Here is a 27,157-nt window from a genome sequence, read left to right as displayed (position 1 = left end):
ACTTGAAAATCATGCAAGTGTTGAATCAAGTGTTGTTTTTTGTACCCGTTCATAAACCATGTGCCATGGAATTGGTACATCGAAAATCTATTCCCATGTATGTTGCAACCTGTATGGCGCAGCTGTCAACATCTTTGTCCTCAAATGAAACTGGTATATTTTTCGATTTCTGCCAATTCCTTTCAGCCAATTTGTAACTTTAATATTGGGCAGGCAAACAAGTTCCCTACCTTTCTCCCTTTTCCACTTGCCTCCTCCATTTTTGTGGTAATGCTGCAATCAGTTGGTTGTCAAGTTGGATTATGCAGATATTCACATATTTTCGATGCATATCATTCACGAATATATATATATATATTTTAAATGTAAATCATAAAGAATGTTATTTTATTAGTCAATATATTTTAGTTTAACCATAACATTTGTAGTAATATTTGTTTGATCTTTTCTGGAGGATAAAACTGAAATTGTAACTAGCTTTGTATGGCTTGTTTAAGAAAGGGCGATACTTTAAACAAAATTTCATTTTCAATTAGTCGGAAATGAGAAGTTGTCATTTTTTAACAAAGGATGAGCTTATGTATGAGTGAAGCTCATAAAAATCTTGAGTCATCGGCACATTGACACTTTCGTTTTTATCCCCTGGATTTCTAACCCCTTGATGTTCTTGTTGAATCTAATTTTAATAGCTAGTATTTCAATGGCCATAATAAATAGATATGGAGACAACGGACAGCCTTGTTTTACTCCTCTTAAAAGCTCAATACTTTCTGAGAAGAAACTATTGTTTATTATTTTATATCTGGGTATGCTGTACATAACTTTAACCCATTGTATAAGAGAGTCATCGAAATTAAAGTAATCCAGGCATTTATGTATAAATTCAAGTCGTACTTTATCAAACGCCTTTTCAAAATCTGCTATGAAGACCAGGCCTGGTGTCTTTGATGTTTCATAATGTTCAATTGTTTCAAGTAATTGTCATATATTATCTTCAATATATTGTCCATGTAAAAAACATGTCTTATCGGGATGAATATCTGGTAAAATCTTTTTTTATTCTATGCTATGCATTTCACCAGAATATTCGCATCACAAGATTGAAATGTAAGAGGCCTCCAGTTTTTTTAAATGGACTGGATCTTTATACTTACCACCTGGGTCCTGTTGTCCTAGCAATGAAATCAGACCTTCTTGTTGAATATCTAAAAGTCTACAATTTTTATAGGAGTAATTAAAACATGCTAATAATGGATCTATGAGTAATTAAAAATAGGTCTGATATACCTCTACTGGTATACCATCAACCATCAAATTCTTTGCTAAGAAGCTATTTCTATTTCTTTTTGACCATTTTATTTGAAAATAATCACAGTAAGGTACTTAATTGTTTCCCAGAAATGATTTGATATCGAGATAGAAACGACTGCATTGGACTGTTAAAGCAAACACAATGCATTCGGAAATGATTCAGATCCCTTGACTTTTTCCACATTTTGTTACGTTACGTAGTTTTTTTCCCCACACATCAATCTACACACAATACCCCATAATGACAAAGCAAAAACAGGTTTTTAGACATTTTTGCAGATGTATATAGAATGAAAACTGATATTACATTTGCATAAGTATTCAGACCCTTTACTCAGTACTTTTTTAAAGCACCTTTGGCAGCGATTACAGCATTGAGTCTTCTTGGGTATGACGCTACAAGCTTGGCACACCTGTATTTGGGGAGTTTCTCCCGTTCTTCTTGGCAGATCCTCTCAAGCTCTGTCAAGTTGGATGGGGAGCGTCGCTGCACAGCTATTTTCAGGTCTCTTCAGAGATGTTCGATCGTGTTCAAGTTCGGGCTCTAGCTGGGTCACTCAAGGACATTCAGAGACTTGTCCTGAAGCCACTCCTGCATTGTCTTGGCTGTATGATTTTATATATTTTTATTTAACCTTTATTTAAATAGGCAAGTCAGTTAAGAACAAATTCTTATTTACAATGACGGCCAAGGAACTGCCTTGAACAGGGGAATAACAACACATTTTTTGCTTGTCAGCTCGGGGATTCGATCTAGCAACCTTTCGGTTACTGGCCCAACACTCAAACAACTAGGCTACCTGCTGCCCCAGGGCTGTTGTCCTGTTGGAAGGTGAACCTTTGTCCCAGTCTGAGGTCCTGAGTGTTCTGGAGCAGGTTTTCATCAAGGATCTCTCTACACTTTGCTCCGTTCATATTTCCCTCGATCCTGACTAGTCTCCCAGTCCCTGCCTCTGAAAAACATCCCCACAGCATGATGCTGCCACCACCATGCTTCACCGTATGGATGGTGGCAGGCTTCTTCCAGACATGATGCTTGGCATTCAGGCCAAGGTAATCAATATTGTTTAATCTCCCTGACCAAGGCCCTTCTCCCACAATTTCTCAGTTTGGCCAGGAGGCCAGCTCTAGGAAGAGTCTTGGTGGTTCCAAACTTCTTCCGTTTAAGAATGATGGAGGCCATTGTGTTCTTGGGGACCTTCAATGCTGCAGACACAATCCTGTCTCGGAGCTCTACGGACAATTCCTTCGACCTCATGGCTTTGTTTTTGCTCTGACATGCACTGTCAACTGTGGACCTTATATCGACAGGTACAGTGGGGAGAACAAGTATTTCATACACTGCCGATTTTGCAGGTTTTCCTACTTACAAAGCATGTAGAGGTCTGCAATTTTGATCAGGTACACTTCAACTGTGAGAGACAGAATCTAAAAAAAAAAAAAAAAATCCATAAAATCACATTGTATGATTTTTAAGTAATTCATTTGTATTTTATTGCATGACATAAGTATTTGATACATCAGAAAAGCAGAACTTAATATTTGGTACAGAAACCTTTGTTTGCAATTACAGAGATCATACGTTTCCTGTAGTTCTTGACCAGGTTTGCACACACTGCAGCAGGGATTTTGGCCCACTCCTCCATACAGACCTTCTCCAGATCCTTCAGGTTTCGGGGCTGTCGCTGGGCAATACGGACTTTCAGCTCCCTCCAAAGATGTACTATTGGGTCAGGTCTGGAGACTGGCTAGGCCACTCCAGGACCTTGAGATGCTTCTTACGGAGCCACTCCTTAGTTGCCCTTGCTGTGTGTTTTGGGTCGTTGTCATGTTGGAGGACCCAGCCACGACCCATCTTCAATGCTCTCACTGAGGGAAGGAGGTTGTTGGCCAAGATCTCGCGATACATGGCCCCATCCATCCTCCCCTCAATACGGTGCAGTCGTCCTGTCCCCTTTACAGAACAGCATCCCCAAAGAATGATGTGCTGCAGGATTTTAATCCATTCTTTGAGACTGTGGTCCCAGCTCTCTTCAGGTCATTGACCAGGTCCTGCCGTATAGTTCTGGGCTGATCCCTCACCTTCCTCATGATCATTGATGCCCCACGAGGTGAGATCTTGCATGGAGCCCCAGACCGAGGGTGATTGACCATCATCTTGAACTTCTTCCATTTTCTAATAATTGCGCAAACAGTTGTTGCCTTCTCACCAAGCTGCTTGCCTATTGTCCTGTAACCCATCCCAGCCTTGTGCAGGTCTACAATTTTATCCCTGAAGTCCTTACACAGCTCTCTGGTCTTGGCCATTGTGGAGAGGTTGGAGTCTGTTTGATTGAGTGTGTGGACAGGTGTCTTTTATACAGGTAATGAGTTCAAACAGGTGCAGTTCATACAGGTGAGTGGAGAACAGGAGGGATTCTTAAAGAAAAACTAACAGGTCTGTGAGAGCTGGAATTCTTACTGGTTGGTAGGTGATCAAATACTTATGTCATGCAATAAAATGCAAATTAATTACTTAAAAATCATACAATGTGATTTTCTGGATTTTTGTTTTAGATTCCGTCTCTCACAGTTGAAGTGTACCTATAATAAAAATTACAGACCTCTACATGCTTTGTAAGTAGGAAAAACTGCAAAATCGGCAGTGTATCAAATACTTGTTCTCCCCACTGTATGTGCATTTCCAAGTCATGTCCAAACAATTGAAAAGGGTTCTGAATACTTTCTGAATGCACTGTATGTTATCATCCTGGAATGACTCGCTGCTAATCATTAGTTCTAATAATGCTCAAAATTGTATATTGATTTAAAATTGTATTTTAACTTGTTCCCTTGCAGGCGAGGATGACAGCTTGGCCCTCAAGGGGAAACTGACCGTGGGGGACATCTTCAGGAAGAACTTCAAGGTTCACGACCCTGAGGCCAAGTGGATCAACAGTGAGTACTCTATTGATGTTGTAGAGGGGTTGGCGTGGGACATTCATATCGGTGACACTCATGTATTCACTGTGGACATTCAAACAGAGTTATACATTTCCAACCAACAGGTACACATGCTGGATTTTAATTTGAGACAGTTTTCTACAATAACCCTGCAACAACAGGAAATGTGAATTATTACGTGGATTATAATTATTTTCACGAGGGAAAATGCATACATTTTTCAAAATTGAAATTACACATTTCAGAAGCCTTTTTCAACCTAAAATAAAAAAGGTTTTCCTGCAAAATCCAGGCTGTGTCACAACCGGCCGTGGTTAGGAGTCCCATAGGTTGGCGCACAATTGGCCGAGCGGCATCCGGGTTTGGCCGGTGTAGGCCGTCATTGTAAATAATCATTTGTTCTTAACTTACTTGCCAAGTTAAATAAAGCTTAAATAAAAATAAAAAATATAATAATTATAATAATAAAACAGGGTGATCAAATTAAGATCCATAAAGCTCTTTTGTAATGGTAACAAACCTGAGTTACAGCAGGAACACTAAAGTTTTCATTTGAAGACATGAACTTGAAGACATTTTCAGCACTGCTTTCTATTGAATGTAATGGGGCACTTCGGCTTCCTACCCAGCTAGCATTGATTTAGAATCATTATGACCATGGTGTGAATAACATGGATTGATCACTTAGTTCCACTAACAACAACTTCTGCACCAATGATCTCATTGCCCATCATTGAATCAGCTCAACTGTATATGTTAGCAATGACAGTGTAATGAGTGTGTGTTGAATCAATGTCAAGTGAAACGGTGTGCATGCCTGCTGGCGTGCGCTGCGATCATCTGTCAAATCCAATATACATCTAAACCACATAACCTGTTACCTTGGATCTTGTTTTTATAAGAGGAGCTACAGCTAATATTTTTGCATTAATATTGCTGCAATCATCATTATGAACTGTCACGGTGTGGGCCAGCATGTACACTACTGTACTAAACATACACAGTCCAGAGAATATCACAATTATTGAAGAGAACACAGTCAATTTGGGAACTACAATGATGGGAACTGCTAAAACGGGTGAAGGCACAGGATTGGCTCAATTCTATCCTCTTGTGTAAAACAGTGAAAGGGTGCTTGAAGCTAACCATCGATCACACCAAAATTAAATATTTATTCTAGTTGGACATGTTGCCCGGAAAATAAAATAAAATCAAAACAAACCTTAAATTGCAACTGTTGAAACAGGCTAGACACCCATTATCTTACTGCTGGGTTGAAAATGATCAGAGCCTGACTCCGAGAGGTACTTTACAGCCAAAGGATTAATGAAGCAGTTTTGATTTAACTTATGCCTAATGAAGCCGTCTTCTCCTACCAGCCACTAGTCTCTCCAAGAGAGGGTGCAGATGGGCGAGTACACAGAGTACAGTACGTCAAGGACTGTTCAAGTACTATAGAGCTTCCTTTCTTCATTCCTTCCTTCCCCTCCTTGATATAATTACTAATCTGACTCATTTAGATGGTTGAAAGCAAGGTCTCTAAACATACTGCTTTCACCAATTCAGTCATATCTGATCAGTAGTGACTCTCTTGTTCCTGGTGTTTCTCATGACCCACAAAATAGTCAACAAAACAATTAAAGTAAATGAGTTGCAGGAAACTGTACTAGAACAGGGGTAATATGCATTGTCTGGATGTGACCATCGGTGCCTCTTTAAAAGTATTTTTTCTCACTGCATGAAACCAAGAATAAATACTGTAGTATTTTCCTTTTTTAATAGAATGACGCATTCTGTCACTTTGATAAGCTGATTAATATGTTCATCCATACATCTTCCAGGCTGTATGCAGCCACTGTGAAATGAGTTGTGACCTTAAAGACATGCCTTTCTACTGCAGCTGTTTTTGGCCTGCGAAGAAAGTCTTCTTAGGGAGCCTGTAGATGCAGCTGCCATAGAAGGAAAGAGTGCTTTGTTAGTATGTCATATTCATTTAGCGTTCGTGATGTGCAGAACGGCGAGCTTTCAGAACTGTTGGGAACATTTGCAATTATTGGCTTCCGAGGACAGGACTGAAATTGATGTTTTTATTGTAAAACTAAATTTTCCCTGAATTTTATATTTTCGCCATCCCTGTTTTCCTTAAGCGATAAATCAATTTCCTGGGAAACATTTGTGATGAAACCTCAATAATTGTTTATGAATAGATGATGTTATTTTGTCATTGATAAGTCCAGATCCTTTTTGGGGTCTTTTATGGGAGTATAAGGCTGTGCTCATTTTTATTTAATTGTACCTTTATTTAACTAGGCAAGTCAGTTAGGAACAAATTCTTATTTTTAATGACGGCCTAGGAACAGTGGGTTAACTGCCTTGTTCAGGGGCAAAATTACTGATTTTTACCTTGTCAGCTCGGGGATTCGATTTTGCAACCTTTCGGTCTCTAGTCCAATGATCTAACCACTAGGCTACCTGCCGCCTCATCATTGAATTCATACAACACAAGCGACTCATGAAGGTGTTGAGATTTTAATAACCCTTCGGCCTTGTTTCATCACAATCTATAACAGGAACCTTGCAGCACTGTGTGCCTCCATGGAACTCTCCTACATTGGCCTTGTCCCAGATCTGTTTGTGCTGTCTTGCCAACTCCTATGTTTATTGTCATGTCACAATGACCACAGAATTTGGCAACATTGATATCCTGTGTATGCCCACCCCGATGTAAAATCACAATCAAATGCACCCAGCAACAACATCCTTTTCATCCAACAATGATACATTCAAGCCTGGTTAATGTTATGGCATGAGTTCTAGCAGCTGCTGTATGTCTGAATGAAGCAGCTCTCCGTGTCCGCCTATAATGACTCCTACACTCTGGTTGACCCCCTCGGTCCTGATGGCTGATGTATGCTAAACATGTAGGGAGAAGTGATTTGCTGAACGGCATCAAGCAAACAGATGCATGATTGGCCAGATAAGTATATTTTAACCTTGATCCGAGCTGATGGCTGACCTGGTGGTGATTTGCATTAGAGGAGCACCACAAGTAAAGTAGTGCCCCCTAGTGTTTACAGCTTAATTTTTATAGAGAGTGCCAGTCATTCATAAAATTCAGATTACTGGTATGATTGTAATGAGCTAGCAGGTCAGTCTAAAAGTCCTCATGTTTTTGAATGGAATTAAGTAATTAATGCACCTGGCCTTTGGCCACCATAGTCTGTTCAGGTAAGTCCCCCTCTTCAAAAAAAGACTGCAATTTAAAAAATGAGCAGTGTGTTGGTAAAATCCCTGGGGATGCCAAGTCAGGGGGAAAAAGCCATATTACAACCTATGTGTTGTGATAATTGCATTGTTTGCTCTATAACCAACTGCTCTTAAACGCTAGTAAAACGAAATGCATGCTCTTCAACCGATAGCTGCGGGCACCAGCCTGCCCGCCTAGCATCACTACTCTGGACGGTTCTGACTTAGAATATGTGGACAACTATAAATACCTAGGTGTCTGTATAGACTGTAAATCCTCCTTCCAGACTCATACTAAGCTTCTCCAATCGAAAATTAAATCTAGAATCGGCTACCTATTTCGCAACAAAGCATCCTTCACTCATGCTGCCAACCATACCCTCGTAAAACTGACTATCCTACCGATCCTTGACTTTGGCGATGTCATTTGCAAAATAGCCTCCAACACTCTACTCAGCAAATTGGATGCATTCTATCACAGTGCCATCCGTTTTGTCACCAAAGCCCCATATACTACCCACCACTGCGACCTGTATGCTCTCGTTGGCTGGTCCTCGCTACATATTCGTCGCCATACCCACTGGCTCCAGGTCATCTATAAGTCTTTGCTAGGTAAAGCCCTGCCTTATCTCAGCTCACTGGTCTCCATAACAACAACCACCCGTAGCACGCGCTCCAGCAGGTATATTTCACTGGTCATCCCCAAAGCCAACACCAGGTGAAAGCTATGATCCCTTATTGATGTCACTTGTTAAATCTACTTCAATCAGTGTGGATGTAAGGGGAGGGCAAGACATTCACCCTTTGAACGGGGTATAGGACTACGTGCCAGGCGAGAGTTGGCCTCTGGGTTAAGTGGGCGGGTGTTAAGGAGTTTGGCGTGTTATGTTTTGGAGGACGCATGACTCAACCTTCGCCTCTCCAGAGCCCATTGGGGAGTTGCGGTGAGTTGCAGCGAAAAATTATAATAAATATAATATCAAGGGAGGCCAAATGCTTGTTGGCTTCCCTTGCTATTGAATTCCATGCTACAGGCGGCAAAAATGTCAATGCACTTTTAGGCCGTGCTAGTCATACTGAGACAGAGGGGCGCGTTTCACTCACTCAGATGCTTTCTCCGGTGAGATACATTCAGCCTCATGAAGGAAAATTATGAAACAAAGAGAGATCAATTATTTTCTATGTTTTTAAAATGCATTGGTAAATTTTGGGGGGGAAGCCTGGCTTTCATTGGCATCCACGAATACACCCCACAGTCCTGTAATGGTTTATGATCATTCTTTCTGGACCGGCTGCAACTCAAAATCATCAAGTTGATGTTTGAAGAGGGATAGATAGCATGGGTCATCGCCAGAGTTTCATGTAAGTGGAACGGCAGATTTCCTCATCTTCGTCTGAAGAGGAGTAAGGATCGGACCAAGATGCCGCATTGTTAGTGTTCATCACGATTTTAATATGAAACACACTGAACACTATGAAATACAAAAACGTGAAATAACCAAACCGAAACAGTACCATGTGGCAACAAACACCCACAAACCAACAGTGAAACCCAGGCTACCTAAATATGGTTCTCAATCAGGGACAACAATAAACAGCTGCCTCTGATTGACAAACATTTCAGGCCAAACACAGAAATAGAATAACATAGAAACACAAACATAGATTGCCCACCACAAGTCACGCCCTGACCATACTAAATAAAGACAAAACAAAGGAAATAAAGGTCAGAACGTGACAGTAAGTGTCACACCCTTACCTTTGAGATCCATTTGTTTCTCTATTTGGTTAGGTCAGGGTGTGATTTGGGTGGGCATTCTAGTTTTTCTATTTCTATCTACTTTGTTGGCCGGGTATGGTTCCCAATCAGAGGCAGCTGTCTATCGTTGTCTCTGATTGGGGATCATACTTAGGCAGCCTTTTCCCCCACCTTTAGTGTGTGGGATCTTGACTATGTTTGTGTGTAGTTGCTTTCTGCACTGCATGTAGCGTTACGGTCGTGTTTGTATTGTTGTTTTTTTCGGTGACATTTAAATAAAAGTCAAATGTACGCCGACCATGCTGCACCTTGGTCCAATCCATCTCTAAATGATTGTGACAGTAAGAGACCTATGAATGAGTGATATTGATCAATATACATCAGTAGGATGGTTTGGTAGTGCTAATGCTATTTAATCGAAAGAACCCATCTATATACACATCATTGGTTTTACTCTGGATATTTTAGTAAATGGCAGTCTGTTGTAGTGTAACATACAGTAGGCTAAGCATTATACCATATGAAATTCACAGCACATCCCTAGAGATGTCTTTATAGGCCTATGAATTCTCACTGTCCTGAATAAGAATCTTACATATCTCACAATGCCGACGTGTATTAACCTTACCCTCCCAGCAGGTATTTGCAGTCAATATTTCTGTTAAACCAAAACCACATTCTATTCATGTTTAATGTAATTTACTCAAGTCTGCCCTATGCAAATGTTATGTACTCTTGCTTGTTGTGTTCTGTGGCTCTGAGGCAGAAAAAAAATACTTTTAATTTAAGAACGTGAAAGCCATGGTAAGGAGGATTAATGTTGCAATTATGGGTCCGGTTTGATGCCGTCCGGTGGACTCATAGGAATCAACAAATGGGCCAGTGGTGAAAAATGTATTGGTGTTGCCGATAACCGTAAATCAACGTAAAACTCCCATCCAGCCCACCGGACAGGAGCCATCAGCAGCTCATACACTTCTATTCACCTCCTACTTTGGGGAATGTGTTCATGCAATACACTATAGAGATATGGCAAAGCTCTCTGTTGTGTAATTGTATTGTTGTATGAGGGAGGCTTGTCTATGGCCCCTTTCAGAGATAAGGTTGAAAGGGGGATACCTAGTCAATTGTACAATTGAATGCATTCAACTGAAATGTGTCTTCCGCATTTCACCCAATCCCTCTGAATCAGAGAGTTGCGGGGGGCTGCCTTAATCATCTGCACCATCAGTGTAGAGTGTGAAATAAAGGCATGGCCATGGGGGAAAGTTTATGTATAGACGTCCTCAAGAGGACTGAACTCAATAGAAAGTAAACTTCCCTCCATGTATACAAAGACATGCGTGAGTATTATTCACACACCTCCATTCTAAAAAATCTATCATAATTGTACAAGCAAACAGTTTTTTAAATTTTTACTCTTATTTTACCAGGTAAAACTTTCTAATTTACAGCAACGACCTGGGGAATAGTTACAGAAGGGGGATGAATGAGCCAATTGGAAGCTGGGGGTGATTAGGTGGCCATGATGGTATGAGGGCCAGATTGGGAAGTAAGCTGCATACATAAGACCATATAAATGTCTCTGTCACCTGCTGCTTACTCCTGCTTGACCACCCTATGACCTGACATGCTAACGGAAAGATTGAACCGCGAGTGGCAAACACCATGCCACACACAAAGCCACCTGAAAGTATTCCCCCCACTCTGAAAATATTTTTAATTAGAGTTGTTTTAGAAACCCATTTAGTTTTATAGCCCATCTGATCCAAAGGGCATCGGAGATTTAAGACTGTATACGGTGGAAGGAGAGAGACACCCTTTTATTTTGTCCCAGACAGGCCCCTATAACTCTCTCCCAGCTGCGTTTTTTTAGCAGCCTAACCATCATCCTCTTAGCCTTCAGGAGGACAGATGACCTGGAACAGGAAAGAAAAATACATTTCACACCTAGCTTTACATTGTAGCCTCCGCTCACCTGTCGTTTAATGATACAAACCTGTTCAGGTCGTAAACTGGTTTTAATGTCACCATGTCAACTAGCTTAGCCCCACTGGGAAGCTTTATCGAAGGGGAGACATCTCTCTGCTCAATGATCGGGTTATATATTTGGATAAACGTATGAGTATTCTTTGGTGGCGTGTTCCGTGTTGGCACTCAGAGGTAGTATCAAGCAAGCAGTGGTACATTGTATGAGTTTTGCGGCATAGTGCCAGAACTCAGGCGTTACAAAGGAAATATTGAGAGGCCTGAACAAAATGAATGGGCTGCTGCGTCTCCCTGGAGAAGAATGGAGAGAATGGGACAAGTAAATGGAAGCAGAGGGAGAGAATAAGGTCCTTCACATGGTTGGTTAAGTGCGGTGACTATAATATCATCATATTCAGCAAGACAGATGGGCCTGGGAAACTAGTGTTTCTGATGGCAATCATTTGCCATCAAAAACACTTTTTGGACAGATTGGCTATGTGTTTGCAGATTGAACCGGTTTGCTTTTAAGGGAATTAAACCTGGACGACAGAACAAAAATAGCGAAATGAGGTTGAGGAGAAGGTACAATTTGAGGAATAGAGAGTTATATTTTAGCTTTGTCCTTGGTGTTTTATCCCTTACTGAAAAAAACTGGTGCAAATGCATAAAATATGTAGATATGTTTGACTAATAGTCCATGGATTGGGAAGTAAAGTTTCACGTTGTTTTCCTAGAAGCTAGCCTGGTGGCCAGAGCTGCACTGACTGTGCATATGCATGTTATTCTCTCATTCTAATGAAGCTGTCATCTTCAGTTAGTGCAGGGAACAGCTTGCCTGAAGCCTCAATGAGGCACACCGGTACAAAGCATACAGTCAAATGAAAGCTGTAGGGTTCAGAGGAGGGGATGGTAGAGTGCTAGTGTGAGATCATAGAAGCCATTAGAGTTTAAGTGGGAATAGTCACAAGGTACTTGGTCTTTGAAGTGATGTGTTGTTGGAAAGGGGAATGTCTATGGCACTTTAACTAATTTTACAGTACATATTATTTATTTATTTCTCTCTTTCTCTCTCTCTCTTTCACACACACACACACACACACACACACACACACACACACACACACACACACACACACACACACACACACACACACACACACACACACACACACACACACACACACACACACACACACACACACACACACACACACACACACACACACACACACACACACACACACACACACACACACACTGTCCTCCTGTGATCTGTAGTGAGTGAGGGAGGTTGCCCAGAGCAGGAGACTGAATGAATAAGACATGTTGCAGGAGCAGAGGTGAAGATCACAGGGGGAAGCCAATGCCCTGGGCTAACGCCGAGCTGGTCAACGGAGCCCTGATGAAGACCTAGTGGAAGGAGAAGGAGGGCAAGATGGAGTGAAGGAGAATGTCAGAGAGCAAGACTGAGAATTCCCTTGGTGGTGTGAAACAGGGATGAATAGATGGCAATGGTCTGAGCGGAAGCCCTGGTGTCTTTGAAAGGAAAAGAAAGACTGGAGACTGTATGGCGACAGAGAGGGAGAGTGGTGGAGAAGAGGACAGGGTGAAGGCTGAAATTATGGGCTCTGTTCGGGTGCATGGTTGGCATGGAAAGAATGAGTGATCTCAGATGACTGGAAGGGTGGTAAATGGATAAATACAAACTACATACAGAATAAAGATTGGACTCTGAGGGAGGGAAAGAGACAGGCGGAATGACAGTTGAAAAATATGGCCAGCCAAGTGTATGTTTAGGATGAAGTTCAGAGATAACATATCTAAAGGGGGAGGAGAAGAGATGGAAAGATGATAGTAGCTTACCTTAGCTTTAGCTTTACATGGATACAAAACAGGAAAAAGGAATAGCATATTAGAAGATATAATGGATTGATGGACTTCTTTCCCAGATGCTCTCAAGTGCTTTACATTGATATGTTGGACATGTGCTGATTCAAAGGATAGAAAAATAAAAAGTGAGTACTTAGGATTCAGGATGAGATTCAGTGAGACAGGATGAGCAATCAGGATGCACTATATTTTAATCTTTACTCCTGATACGAAGCTGTTAATATATTCCAGTAAACTGGAGAGCTGTTGATTGCATAATTTGCATTCATTATTTGACCAGTGCAATCTAAAAACCCAGAATTGTCAATCATAATTTTATGAATGAATGTCATTGTGATGGACAATTAGTTATCCCAGCAGATATAGAATGCTCCCCATAACAATCTGTAGTCCCCGATTAACACTCTAAACCAGAGCTGTTTGCTCGGCCCTTATTGGCTCTTGACTGAAACAACATTCAGAAATAGGCTTTTATCGTCCTTGTCTGGTAAAGGGCAAAGTCATTGTGAAGATAGGAAAACTAAATTCACTTTCATCTCTTTGTTGCAATTGTTTACTCACTCTGGAGACGGTCTTTGTGATTGCAGGTGTAACTGTTGATTGTTTCCACTTGCCACTGCAGAAATATGTATTTAATGATTATGTATTTCTATTGGTTGGTTGAATTTACATATCAATAAGGTGTTATGCCATTGGTTAAGCTTGCAGATAGGGGGAGATTGCGAATGTCAATTCTTCCTAGTCTGATCTTGACCTGCAAGATGTAGGTCACGTTCTGAAATACTGGATTATATTTTCAGATTTACAATATGTAAGAGTTCATGTCCTGGTGTGTGTGTGTGTGTGTGTGTGTGTGTGTGTGTGTGTGTGTGTGTGTGTGTGTGTGTGTGTGTGTGTGTGTGTGTGTGTGTGTGTGTGTGTGTGTGTGTGTGTGTGTGTGTGTGTGTGTGTGTGTGTGTGTGTGTGTATACTGTATATGCAGTACCAGTCACAAGCTTGGACACACCTACTCATTCAAGGGTTTTTCTTTTTGTAAATTATTTTCTACATTGTAGAATAATAGTGAAGACATCAAAACTATGAAATAACACATACGGAATCATGTATTAACCAAAAAAATGTTAAACAAATTCAAATATATTTTAGTTTCTTCAAAGTATCCACCCTTTGCCTTGATGACAGCTTTGCACACTCTCCTCTTTTTAAAAATGTTTCATTGAACCTTTATTTAACCTTTATTTAACCAGGCAAGTCAGTTAAGCACAAATTCTTAATGACGGCCTACCAAAAGGCAAAATGCCTCCTTTGGGGACGGGGGCCTGGGATAAAAAATAAATATAGGACACACATCACTGTAACTGACAGTTAGACTTACAGGTTATGTCGTTGTCTTTTGTTTGAATTGTTTATGTGTCCGCTGTGCGGGAGAAATGATAATACAAGCGGCACTATGTAGCTAATACTGTTGTAACGAGGATCCGTATTGTAGCAACACACTTTTGGAGGGAAGGCAATCCTGCGCTGCGTTAGCTAAGTTTTCATGTCATCGGGTGTAGTTCATAAAGGTTGAAGAGTGTATGTTAGGATGAAGTGTGAATTCATGCCAGGAATAATAAGTGTGAAGTTTGATTTCCTCCCTTCTGTAATAAGCAGCCAATGAGGTATTTGTTCCTTTATTCATGTGTTAATCTGAACCTGTTATAACGCCGGTTAAACTGTTATGTATGTAAGCACTTCAGAGTTATACCAAGCTAATAAGTCACTCTTAAGATAAGGTTGTAAGAGTGTGCTTAACTGTATTTTTCATTTACTTTATAGTTCTCACGGAAGGTGATAATTCTGACTAAAACTACAGAATAAAGCTGCCAGTTAAAATCAAGGAACGGTTGTGCTCGTGGTTACCGAAGGGAGCTACAATCACAACAAGAGAGACAACACAACAAGAGAGACAACACTACATAAAGAGACAGCAACATAGCAAAGCAGCAACACATGACAACACAGCATGGTAGCAACACAACATAACAACAACATGTTAGCAACACAACATGGTAGCTGCACAAAACATGGTACAAACATTATTGGGCACAGACAACAGCACAAAGGGTAAGAAGGTAGAGACAACAATACATCACACAAAGCAGCCACAACTGTCAGTAAGAGTGTCCATGATTGAGTCTTTGAATGAAGAGATTACTTATCACCCCAGTACATTCCTCTATAGCCCCAGTACATTCTTTATAACCTCAGCACTTTACTCTATAGCCCCAGTACATTCCTCTATAGCCCCAGTACATTCTCTATAGCCCTAGTACATTCTCTATAGCCCTAGTACATTCTCTATAGCCCCAGTACATACCTATATTGCCCCAGTACATTCTCTATAGCCCCAGTACATTCTCTATAGCCCCAGTACATTACTCTATAGCCCCAGTACATTACTCTAGAGCCCCAGTACATTACTCTATAGCCCCAGTACATTCTCTATAGCAACAGTATATTCCTCTATAGCCCCAATACATTACTCTATAGCCCCAGTACATTACTCTATAGCCCCAGTACATTACTCTAGAGCCCCAGTACATTACTCTATAGCAACAGTATATTCCTCTATAGCCCCAGTACATTACTCTATAGCCCCAGTACATCCTCTATAGCCCCAGTACATTACTCTATAGCCCCAGTACATTACTCTATAGCCCCAGTACATTCTCTATAGCAACAGTATATTCCTCTATAGCCCCAGTACATTCTCTATAGCCCCAGTACATTCCTCTATAGCCCCAGTACATTACTCTATAGCCTCAGTACATTACTCTAGAGCCCCAGTACATTACTCTATAGCCCCAGTACATTCTCTATAGCCCCAGTACATTCCTCTATAGCCCCAGTACATTCCTCTATAGCCCCAGTACATTCTCTATAGCCCCAGTACATTACTCTATAGCCCCAGTACATTACTCTATAGCCCCAGTACATTCTCTATAGCCCCAGTACATTCCTCTATAGCCCCAGTACATTACTCTATAACAGGGTTTCACAAAGTCGGTCCACCCCATCCCCGGTGCACTTTTTTATGTTTTTACTATAGCATAGCACTACACAGCTGATTTAAATAACTAACTCGTCATCAAGCTTTGAATATTTAAATCAGCTGTGTAGTGCTAGGGTAAAAAAACAAAACGTGCACCCAGGGGGGCCCCGGGTCTGACTTTGGGAAACCCTGCTCTACTCTATAGCCCCAGTACATTCTCTATAACCCCAGTACATTCCTCTATAGCCCCAATACATTCCTCTATAGCCCCAGTGCATTCCTCTATAGCCCCAACACATTCCTCTATAGCCCCAACGCATTCCTCTATAGCCCCAACGCATTCCTCTATAGCCCCAACGCATTCCTCTATAGCCCCAACGCATTCCTCTATAGCCCCAACGCATTCCTCTATAGCCCCAACACATTCCTCTATAGCCCCAGTGCATTCCTCTATAGCCCCAACGCATTCCTCTATAGCCCCAACGCATTCCTCTTTAGCCCCAGTGCATTCCTCTATAGCCCCAACGCATTCCTCTATAGCCCCAACGCATTCCTCTTTAGCCCCAGTGCATTCCTCTATAGCCCCAACACATTCCTCTATAGCCCCAACGCATTCCTCTATAGCCCCAACGCATTCCTCTATAGCCCCAACGCATTCCTCTATAGCCCCAGTGCATTCCTCTATAGCCCCAACACATTCCTCTATAGCCCTAACGCATTCCTTTATAGCCCCAGCACATTCCTCTATAGCCCCAACACATTCCTCTATAGCCCCAGTGCATTCCTCTACAGCCCCAGTGCATTCCTCTATAGCCCCAACACATTCCTCTATAGCCCCAACGCATTCCTCTATAGCCCCAACGCATTCCTCTATAGCCCCAACGCATTCCTCTATAGCCCCAACACATTCCTCTATAGCCCCAACGCATTCCTCTATAGCCCCAGTGCATTCCTTTATAGCCCCAACGCATTCCTCTATAGCCCCAGTGCATTCCTCTATAGCCCCAACGCATTCCTCTATAGCCCCAGTGCATTCCTCTATAGCCCCAGTGCATTCCTCTATAGCCCCAGTGCTTTCCTCTATAGCCCCAGTGCTTTCCTCTATAGCCCCAACACATTCCTCTATAGCCCCAGTGCATTCCTCTATAGCCCCAACGCATTCCTCTATAGCCCCAACGCATTCCTCTTTAGCCCCAGTGCTTTCCTCTATAGCCCCAGTGCTTTCCTCTATAGCCCCAACACATTCCTCTATAGCCCCAGTGCATTCCTCTATAGCCCCAACGCATTCCTCTATAGCCCCAACGCATTCCTCTTTAGCCCCAGTGCATTCCTCTATAGCCCCAACGCATTCCTCTTTAGCCCCAGTGCATTCCTCTATAGCCCCAGCACATTCCTCTATAGCCCCAACACATTCCTCTAGCCCCAGTGCATTCCTCTATAGCCCCAGCACATTCCTCTATAGCGCCAGCGCATTCCTCTATAGCCCCAACGCATTCCTCTATAGCCCCAACGCATTCCTCTATAGCCCCAACGCATTCCTCTATAGCCCCAACGCATTCCTCTATAGCCCCAGTGCTTTCCTCTATAGCCCCAACGCATTCCTCTATAGCCCCAACGCATTCCTCTATAGCCCAATGCATTCCTCTATAGCCCCAACGCATTCCTCTATAGCCCCAACGCATTCCTCTATAGCCCCAACGCATTCCTCTATAGCCCCAACGCATTCCTCTATAGCCCCAACACATTCCTCTATAGCCCCAGTGCATTCCTCTATAGCCCTAACGCATTCCTTTATAGCCCCAACACATTCCTCTATAGCCCCAGCACATTCCTCTATAGCCCCAGCACATTCCTCTATAGCCCCAACACATTCCTCTAGCCCCAGTGCATTCCTCTATAGCCCCAGCGCATTCCTCTATAGCCCCAGTGCATTCCTCTATAGCCCCAGTGCATTCCTCTATAGCCCCAACGCATTCCTCTATAGCCCCAACACATTCCTCTATATATTTTTTATTTTTTTATTTTACCTTTATTTAACCAGGCAAGTCAGTTAAGAACAAATTCTTATTTTCAATGACGGCCTAGGAACAGTGGGTTAACTGCCTGTTCAAGGGCAGAACGACAGATTTTGTACCTTGTCAGCTCGGGGATTTGAACTTGCAACCTTTCAGTTACTAGTCCAATGCTCTAACCACTAGGCTACCCTGCCCCAGTGCATTCCTCTATAGCCCCAACGCATTCCTCTATAGCCCCAACACATTCCTCTATAGCCCCAGTGCATTCCTCTATAGCCCCAGTGCATTCCTCTATAGCCCCAACACATTCCTCTATAGCCCCAGTGCATTCCTCTATAGCCCCAACACATTCCTCTATAGCCCCAGTGCATTCCTCTATAGCCCCAGTGCATTCCTCTATAGCCCCAGTGCATTCCTCTATAGCCCCAGTGCATTCCTCTATAGCCCCAGTGCATTCCTCTATAGCCCCAGTGCATTCCTCTATAGCCCCAGTGCATTCCTCTATAGCCCCAGTGCATTCCTCCCACTGAAAATTCCACATTTAACACAAATGTAGAGAATCCCACTTCTGACACTAATGTAGAGAATCATCTGACATCAATGTAGGGAATCCCACTTCTGACACCAATTTAGAGAATCCCACTTCTGACACCAATTTAGAGAATCCCACTTCTGACACCAATTTAGAGAATCCCACTTCTGACACCAATTTAGAGAATCCCACTTCTGACACCAATTTAGAGAATCCCACTTCTGACACCAATGTAGAGAGCTCAGGGACCAGCTGTCAGTATATGGATCCAAGATACACTGCCAATGCACCAACTGGCCACTCTGCATCCAAACACTTTGCTCTCTGATATTAAGTGTCCAAATTACAGACGATTGCAAGGATATTGCACATAGGACTATTATCATACATTATGAAAAGTTTGATAGCCTTTGTGAAGTAATATTTCTTGCTCTGTGTCTTTGCTCTACCTCTGTTCAACAGGTAATGAGCTACTGTATCGCACACGTGAGGGGGATGTTGTCAGGCTCAACATGGAGACGTATGAGAGGACGGTACTGGTGCACAACAAAAAGTTTGTGAGTCTCTACAACTATCTCTTTTTTTTCCGTAGTGTTATTTATGAAATGTTTTATTATTAGACATTTCCAGCATATCACAGCACCCAAAGTGTCGTGAAACAATCCATCACCACCACATCATTTGATCAGGGGTCAGTGTTGAAACGGCCACGGTGACGACACACAACATTATGTCTCTCTGAAATCAGAAAGAGCCTCAAGAAGATTAATGCCCTCCCGCCCATGCCCTGCACTGAGCAATCCGTCAAACGCAGTCATTCTAGGATTACCTTAATGAAAAACACTACGCATGGTTAAATGTAATCTTTTTGTATTATTTCTCTCTCTCCCTCTCTCTCTCTCTCTCTCTCTCTCTCTCTCTCTCTCTCTCTCTCTCTCTCTCTCTCTCTCTCTCTCTCTCTCTCTCTCTCTCTCTCTCTCTCTGTGCTTTTCAGGAAATGTACAAAGCCAGCAAGTATGAAGTGTCTCCTGACATGAAGCATGTGCTGCTCGCCTACAACGTGGCACCGGTGAGCTCTTTCATTTGTTTGCGTGTTTTTGGAATTAGCGGAATGACAGGCAAATATGTCATCGGTCTTTCAAGGGAAATGTGGCGAGACGGTGGGGGAGAAAAAGTAATCATGGTGTCCGGGTAGAGGCATGTCGTACCCCACTGCCTCTCAGCCACCGTAGAGAGGAACCAGCTTAGTGGAACTGTACTCTTCAGAGAGTGGCCAAAACACAAACAAACCTCACAACACAGCCGGGACAGAGGGATAAGGAGGAAAATGGAGGGGTGCAGGGGATGGGGAAAACAAAGGGAGGGAATTGGGCAAGCAGGAGAGTAGAGAGTGAGAGAATAGGAGGAAAGGGAATGAGATGGGAGGTTTTTCTGCTACAGCGGTTACTGCATTATGTAATGGCTCAGGTAGCTAACTACTGCAATGTGAGATCCATGACACACTCTGAAAAATAATTAGTATGTCAGGGAATAGAAGCCCATTGAGACAACAGGGAGGCCCTGGTGGATGGAGTGTGTGTGTGTGTGTGTGTGTGTGTGTGTGTGTGTGTGTGTGTGTGTGTGTGTGTGTGTGTGTGTGTGTGTGTGTGTGTGTGTGTGTGTGTGTGTGTGTGTGTGTGTGTGTGTGTGTGTGTGTGTGTGTGTGTGTGTGTGTGTGTGTGTGTGTGCGTGCGTGCGCGTGTGCGTGTGTTAGACAGTGAATTTGTTATTTCATAATCGTCCTCCAGAGCCCTGGTAGATGACGGCTCCGTCCCCCAGCTGTCATTGCACGCACACACACACACACACACGCACACGCACACACATACACACACACGCACGCACACACACACACACACACACACACACACACACACGCACACACACACACATACACACACACACGCGCACGCGCACACACACACGCACGCGCACACACACACACACACACACACACACACACACACACACACACATTATGCTGCTGCTTGCCCTTCACAGAGAATTTCTCTCTCTCTCTCCCCCAACTCTTTAAAAAAAAAAAATTCTTTTTGCATTTTCCAATTAAGAACATTCAAAACAAAAGTGAAAAGATATTAGACAACGATGGGACAAAGTGACAGTAACACACGAGCGTAACAAAAAAATAATGATAATTATAATTATATATACAAACATACAATAAGAAAAAATAATGATAATTATAATTATATATACAAACATACAATAAGAAAAAATAATGATAATTATAATTATATATACAAACATACAATAAGAAAAAATAATAATAATTATAATTATATATACAAACATACAATAAGAAAAAAAATAAATAATTATAATTATATATACAAACATACAATAAGAAAAAATAATTATAATTATAATTATATATACAAACATACAATAAGAAAAAATAATAATAATGAGACATTGGATCACCTGCCTTAGGCTACATATTATACATTACGTGTGAAACATTATGTGAGGATTATATATAGATTTAATCATGAGATGTGGGGGGAGATTCTCCATATAGTCAATAAAATGTTGCCAAATTCTGTAAAATGTCTTTAACTTATTCCTCAAGCAGTAACTGATTTTCTCCAAAGGGATACAACTATTAACTTCCATAGCCACATTGCAACTGGCAGGGAGGAATCCAATTTCCATTTCAAGCGGTTCAGAATTTACTGAACGTGACTAATTACTAAGTAGAATACAATGTAATCTCCCATCATATGTACTTCCATTCTGATGGTAATTACTAAAACATGTTTTTAATGGCCAAGTCAATCACTCTTCTTTATGACAGTCTCCAATCCTTCTTCTTCCAGGTGTACCAGCACTCCTTCACTGCCTTCTACATCATCTGCAGCCTGGAGACTCCGTAAGTGGCTGAAACCAACCAATGCTTCCCCTCCCCTCCTGTCTCCTGTCTGAAGCCTAGTCAGTCATGTCTCTGCACTGCCACCCGCTGGAGACAAGGAGAACTGCAAGCCAGGGGCCTTGATGACCTCATCCATCCTCACCTCCAGACAAAGACACAGGGCCTGTGACACCTCTAATTCTCTGCCCTACAGCTCACAGCACTTCTAAAGGCACAAAAAGTGTCTGTGGTATATAAAGCACCTCTATTTCTAGCTGTTCTTGAACATTTTGGACTGGGATGTATAACACTGGTACTTCTGGGCAGGAGCAGCGAAGGCTACTTGTGCAGTGGAGTGTTTTTTTTAGGCTTTGTTTTGTTAATGATCAACTAAGAGTATTTTTTAAAGAAGGTGCTCTGTCATTTACTGAGGGGCAGTTCAATGTGTGTGTCGGTGTGTAGTATGGATGTGTGTGTGTGTATGTGTGTTCATATTGTTGTCTCGCCTCTCTGCTGCAGGGAGACATGGAACCTGAATCCTCCAGAGGTACGGAACGCCCAACTGCAGTACGCAGGCTGGGGACCCAGGGGCCAGCAGCTGGTAAGAACTACAACTCCAGGCAGCACCCTCTGTCTTATCCGTACTCCATACCCCTATGTCACTGCTATTTGACAGAATTGTGTGTATGTGTCCGTGTCTGGTTCTCAATGGATAGTACAATATGAATGGACTTTATCTCCATATTAGCTATTACTAGGGTTGCAAGCCCATTGTAATTTACCAAAGTTACCAGAATCTTCAGTATTTTGGTAATTAACAAAAAATATATGGCAATCTATTGTAAAATTGGTAATATATACTTGAATAACTTAAAAAATATATATCTATATTCCATTCTGTATTCATTTTCTATATTGGTGTCCATATTGTCAATGGGTTTCTTGTAGATAAACTATATGGTTCCAGAGAAAACAGCCTAATTAATAAAGAAAAAGCATCTAATCAACAAATGCATCATTTTTTATTCACTCTGCAAATCTTTAAACTATCACATTTTTTCACAACTGACATGTCAAATACATTACATTACATTACATTTAAGTCATTTAGCAGACGCTCTTATCCAGAGCAACTTAAGAATATTTAATTCAGAAACCCTCATATTAAACACTGGTATTCACTAAGTTGATGGTTTATATTTAAGATAATGTTGTATAGCTTTGTCATTCTGTTTCATTTGAAAGTCATCTTATTTAATTATTATTTTATATATGATGTGACAAGGCCACACAGAAGCCACACACCTGTGATAATCTGAAGTACCCAAAAGGGCCACTAGATGTCTTGAGATACAATCCTTGAAAGATACCAAAATTCTGGTAGTTTATTGGTAAACTTAGAAAGTTTCCGGTAATATACCGTCCCTTTGCAACCCTAGCTGTGACCTTTCCTATAGCTATTTATGTTAAACTATCACAAGCTACCAGGCAGTCTAGCCTTAGAAAGAACATTAATAAGCATTAGTCTACTAGTACTCAGAGCAGACTATCCTCTGGCACAATGCAATTAATTACCTGTAATCTCCCCAGTGGATTAATTGGCAAAGTCAATTGATTGATATCACACAGTCTCTCCTATCATTACTCATTAAACAGCCCTGATTCCAACAGTCACTTTCGTTTAAAGGAGCTTTTCTCCCAGCAACAGATTCTTGCCGTTTGGGCTATGATACTTGTTGTCAACGATAAGATGATTAGGTGGGAGAGGAAGGTGTCTGCCAATGTGAGTTCACATATACTTGCATGCATGCACACACACTCACACACATCCACACACACTAACATCAGTCCATCTGTTGTCACATTTCTCAAGCCAGCTGACAGTTTAGTCTTACACTGGCCTCTTGATCTGCTCTTTAAACACACACACACACACACATGTGCACACAGACACACACACGCACAGCTGTCTTTTCCCATGTTGAAAGCGGTGGAATGAGGTTAAATACACCGTGTCCTTTGATGCACCAGAGGGGAGGACGGGCAGCTGTGTCTGAGTCTGTGTCTGTGGATGAACACTGTTCATTTAACTCCATCTTTAGCAGTAACTTTAATCATGTTTACATACTGCTTTACTAATTTCATACTAATTTATACTGTATTCTATTGTACTGTATTTTAGTCAATTGCTCATCCTAATATTTATATATTTCTTAATTCCATTCTTTTACTTTTAGATGTGTGTATATTGCTGTGAATTATATATATTACTGCACTGTTGGAGCTAGGAACACAAGTATTTTGCTACACCTGCAATAACATCTTCTAAATATGTTTATGTGAACTATAACATTTGATTTGATTTAATAAGGTGTCCTCATTAAAGGTGTTTTTCTCCTCTTCTTTTAAATCGGAGACGGATCCTTCACTGAGACGCTGAGCTTTGCTTGCTCTCTCTATCTTCCTCTCCCTCCCTTTCTCTCTAGAGGGTCTGACATGGTACATCTTTCTCTCCTGCTGTTGTCAGCCTGCCCACAATATGACCTCACATCTCCCCAGACTCTGTGTGTGAATAGCATATAGGAGGTAGCTTGGGTAGTACCTCCTTCAGAAGTGGGCCAAGCTCACTGTGTGACTCTCTGCACTGGCCTAGATCCAGTTGTTAAACTGGGCCTCAGTCAGTCTGCATCGAGGAGAACACACCGGAGTCCCCCCTGGCCTACCTGGCCTACCCCCCTGGCCAACCTTGCCACACGAGCAACAGAAGTTTTAATTAGGAAGGATGGAGCTGACCATGAACTGCCCAGCAGGTAGTCAACACTTCTCCCAACAGTGGACAGAGAGGACGGCAATGCTGTACACCATTAAAGGATTAATCTGCAATTAGGATTTATATTGATATACAATATTGGTGTCCACTGTGTTGAGGAAGGGATTCATTATTCATTACGTTCTCTCTGTATTCTCGTTCACCTTTGTTTTCTCACACACAGCCTTTAGTCTTTTGTTTTCTCACACACAACCTTTAGTCTTTTGTTTTCTCACACACAACCTTTAGTCTTTTGTTTTCTCACACACAACCTTTAGTCTTTTGTTTTCTCACACACAACCTTTAGTCTTTTGTTTTCTCACACACAACCTTTAGTCTTTTGCATACAAAACTCTCGGTTTCCCTCGCTCTCTCTCCTGTTGTTTCTCTTTCTCTCCCTCTCTCTCCTGCTTTCTCCCTCTTTCTCTCACCTGTTCCAGAGTTATCCATCAATACTTAGACCTACAGTACTACGGAGATGTAAACAAGCTGGCAGTAGCAGAATCAGAGCCAGGCCAGTCAGCCAACACTACTGCTAAATGTTTTACAATTCAAGTTGTGCAGTGAATAGGAAAGTATCTACACTATGGATAGAACCTTTTTATCTCATATTGGCTCTATATTTCTCATGGTTAAAGCATCCTTCTGTCAACCTACAGGTCAACAAGTTTAGTAATGCAGAGGTTACATCTTCCTGTATCATAGGTTATTTATTCCACATCCTTTCTTTCTTTCTTTCCCCTTAGATTTTTATTTTTGAGAACAACATCTACTACCGTTCGACGGTGGAGAGCCGATCGATCCGTCTGGTTTCCACCGGCAAGGAGGGGGTCCTCTTCAATGGGCTCAGCGATTGGCTGTACGAAGGTGAGATTGGCTGTACGAAGGTGAGATTGGCTGTACGAAGGTGAGATTCGCTGATGTGAATACTGTGTTATTGGTGTTCTGGGTGGTGATGTCTATCCCATTGCATTGTCGACCCCAAAGAATGTGGCACTTGAATAAAAATTATGGAGTTATTATTTAGGCTAGTCAGAGGTGCAGTGAACAAGTGGTTTAGAATCATACCAAAATGCCGTTAAAAACAGGAAACCTGCCAATTTGCTCCAATTTCTCAGAGTTCTCACCACGGCTGTTCTACATGAGTGAATTAGCATTAATTAGCATTAATTCAGCAGAATTAATATTCACCGTCTGTGCTCTACTCTGATACAGATGTCAGGTTTTCTCAACGTTGTTTTGTCTGTTTTGACTCGACTGATCAAAGCTCACCTGAGTCCACCTCAGTGCCTCCGCCTCGTCCCCTGAGGACCAGCCTGCCTCTCAACTCTTCTTCTGTTCCTCGTGTTTTATTCTCTCTTTTCTTCTCTCTTTTAATAACACGGAGAAAGAGAGAGATGGAGAACTGTCAGGAAGGGATGGAAATTGCTGTCTTTTACTTAGGGCCTCGTGTAGTGCTCAATGGGTGGACTGGCACTTGGGTCTCTACTAACTAGGTCTCTTGTGACTAGGGTTGCAAAATCTGTGGGACTTTCAATAAATTCCCTGGTTTTCCAGAAATCCTGGTTTGAGGATTCCAGATTTCTTGCTTATTCCCTTCTGATTTTGGGAATCCCAGGTAATTGAAAGTTCCCTACTTGTGACAGTCTCTAGTCTCTTGAGCAAGCAAGATTCCAAGATTTTACAATGACAAATATAAATGTGTGTGCGGCGTGCATTTAAAAAGTGTCTGCATATAAGTGTGTGTGCCTGCGAGGTTGCTTGCACTAAATATTGCTTCTACACTCAAACTTTGTGTTAATGTGTGTAGTCTGTGTATGTAGTATGTGTGTTACAGTGTGTTTGTAGTATGTGTGTGTTACAGTGTGTATGTAGTATGTGTTGTGTCACAATGTGTATGTGACACACACTTTTATTCCTTGTCCCCAACGCTCTAGGCGACCAGTTTTGATAGCCTTTAGCCGCACCCTCATCCTACTCCTCCTCTGTTCCTCAGGTGATGTGGAGGTAAACCCAGGCCCTGCATGTCCCCAGGCACCCTCATTTGTTGACTTCTGTGATCGAAAAAGCCTTGGTTTCGTATATGTCAACATCAGAAGACTCCTCTCTAAGTTTGTTTTACTCACTGCTTTAGCACAGTTTGCCATGCCAACCCTGATGTCCCTACAGTGTCTGAATCCTAGCTTAGGAAGGCCACCAAAAATTCAGAGATTTCCATACCCAACTATAACACTTTCCGTCAAGATAGAACTGCCAAAGGGGGAGGAGTTGCAATCTACTGCAGAGATAGCCTGCAAAGTTCTGTCATACTTTCCAGGTCTATGCCCAAACAGTTCGAACTTCTAATTTTAAAAAGTAATCTCTCCAGAAATAAGTCTCTCACTGTTGCAGCCTGCTACCGACCCCCCTCAGCTCCCAGCTGTGCCCTGGACACCATCTGTGAATTGATCGCCCCCCATCTAGCTTCAGAGTTTGTTCTGTTAGGTGACCTAAACTGGAATATGCTTAACACCCCGGCATTCCTACAATCTAAGCTAGATGCCCTCAATCTCACACAAATCATCAAGGAACCCACCAGGTACAACCCTAAATCCGTAAACATGGGCACCCTAATTGACATTATCCTGACCAACTTGCCTCCAAATACACCTCTGCTGTCTTCAATCAGGATCTCAGTGATCACTGCCTCATTGCCTGTATCCACTACGGAGCTGCGGTCAAACGACCGCCCCTCATCAC

General features: G+C 42.0%; 1 protein-coding gene across 5 annotated transcripts in view; it reads left to right on the top strand.

Moving 5' to 3' along the window:
- dpp6a (dipeptidyl-peptidase 6a) overlaps window positions 1-27,157 on the top strand; it is a 345,755-nt gene that overhangs the window by 264,831 nt on the left and 53,767 nt on the right. For 4 of the 5 annotated variants that reach the window (XM_046292853.1, XM_046292856.1, XM_046292855.1 and 1 more), the window contains 6 exons: window positions 4,150-4,248; window positions 19,164-19,258; window positions 19,696-19,770; window positions 21,578-21,630; window positions 22,129-22,210; window positions 25,165-25,285. In XM_046292853.1, the coding sequence (XP_046148809.1) occupies window positions 4,150-4,248; window positions 19,164-19,258; window positions 19,696-19,770; window positions 21,578-21,630; window positions 22,129-22,210; window positions 25,165-25,285 (525 nt within the window). Of the gene's footprint in view, window positions 1-4,149; window positions 4,249-19,163; window positions 19,259-19,695; window positions 19,771-21,577; window positions 21,631-22,128; window positions 22,211-25,164; window positions 25,286-27,157 lie in introns of those variants that run through there. The other variant, XM_046292857.1, reaches the window with a different exon arrangement.

This window comes from Oncorhynchus gorbuscha, linkage group LG12 (genome assembly GCF_021184085.1).
Source record: "Oncorhynchus gorbuscha isolate QuinsamMale2020 ecotype Even-year linkage group LG12, OgorEven_v1.0, whole genome shotgun sequence".
Taxonomy (NCBI): domain Eukaryota; kingdom Metazoa; phylum Chordata; class Actinopteri; order Salmoniformes; family Salmonidae; genus Oncorhynchus; species Oncorhynchus gorbuscha.
The sequence above is the reverse complement of the archived record's forward strand: the minus strand, read 5'-3'. Positions and strand labels throughout refer to the sequence as shown.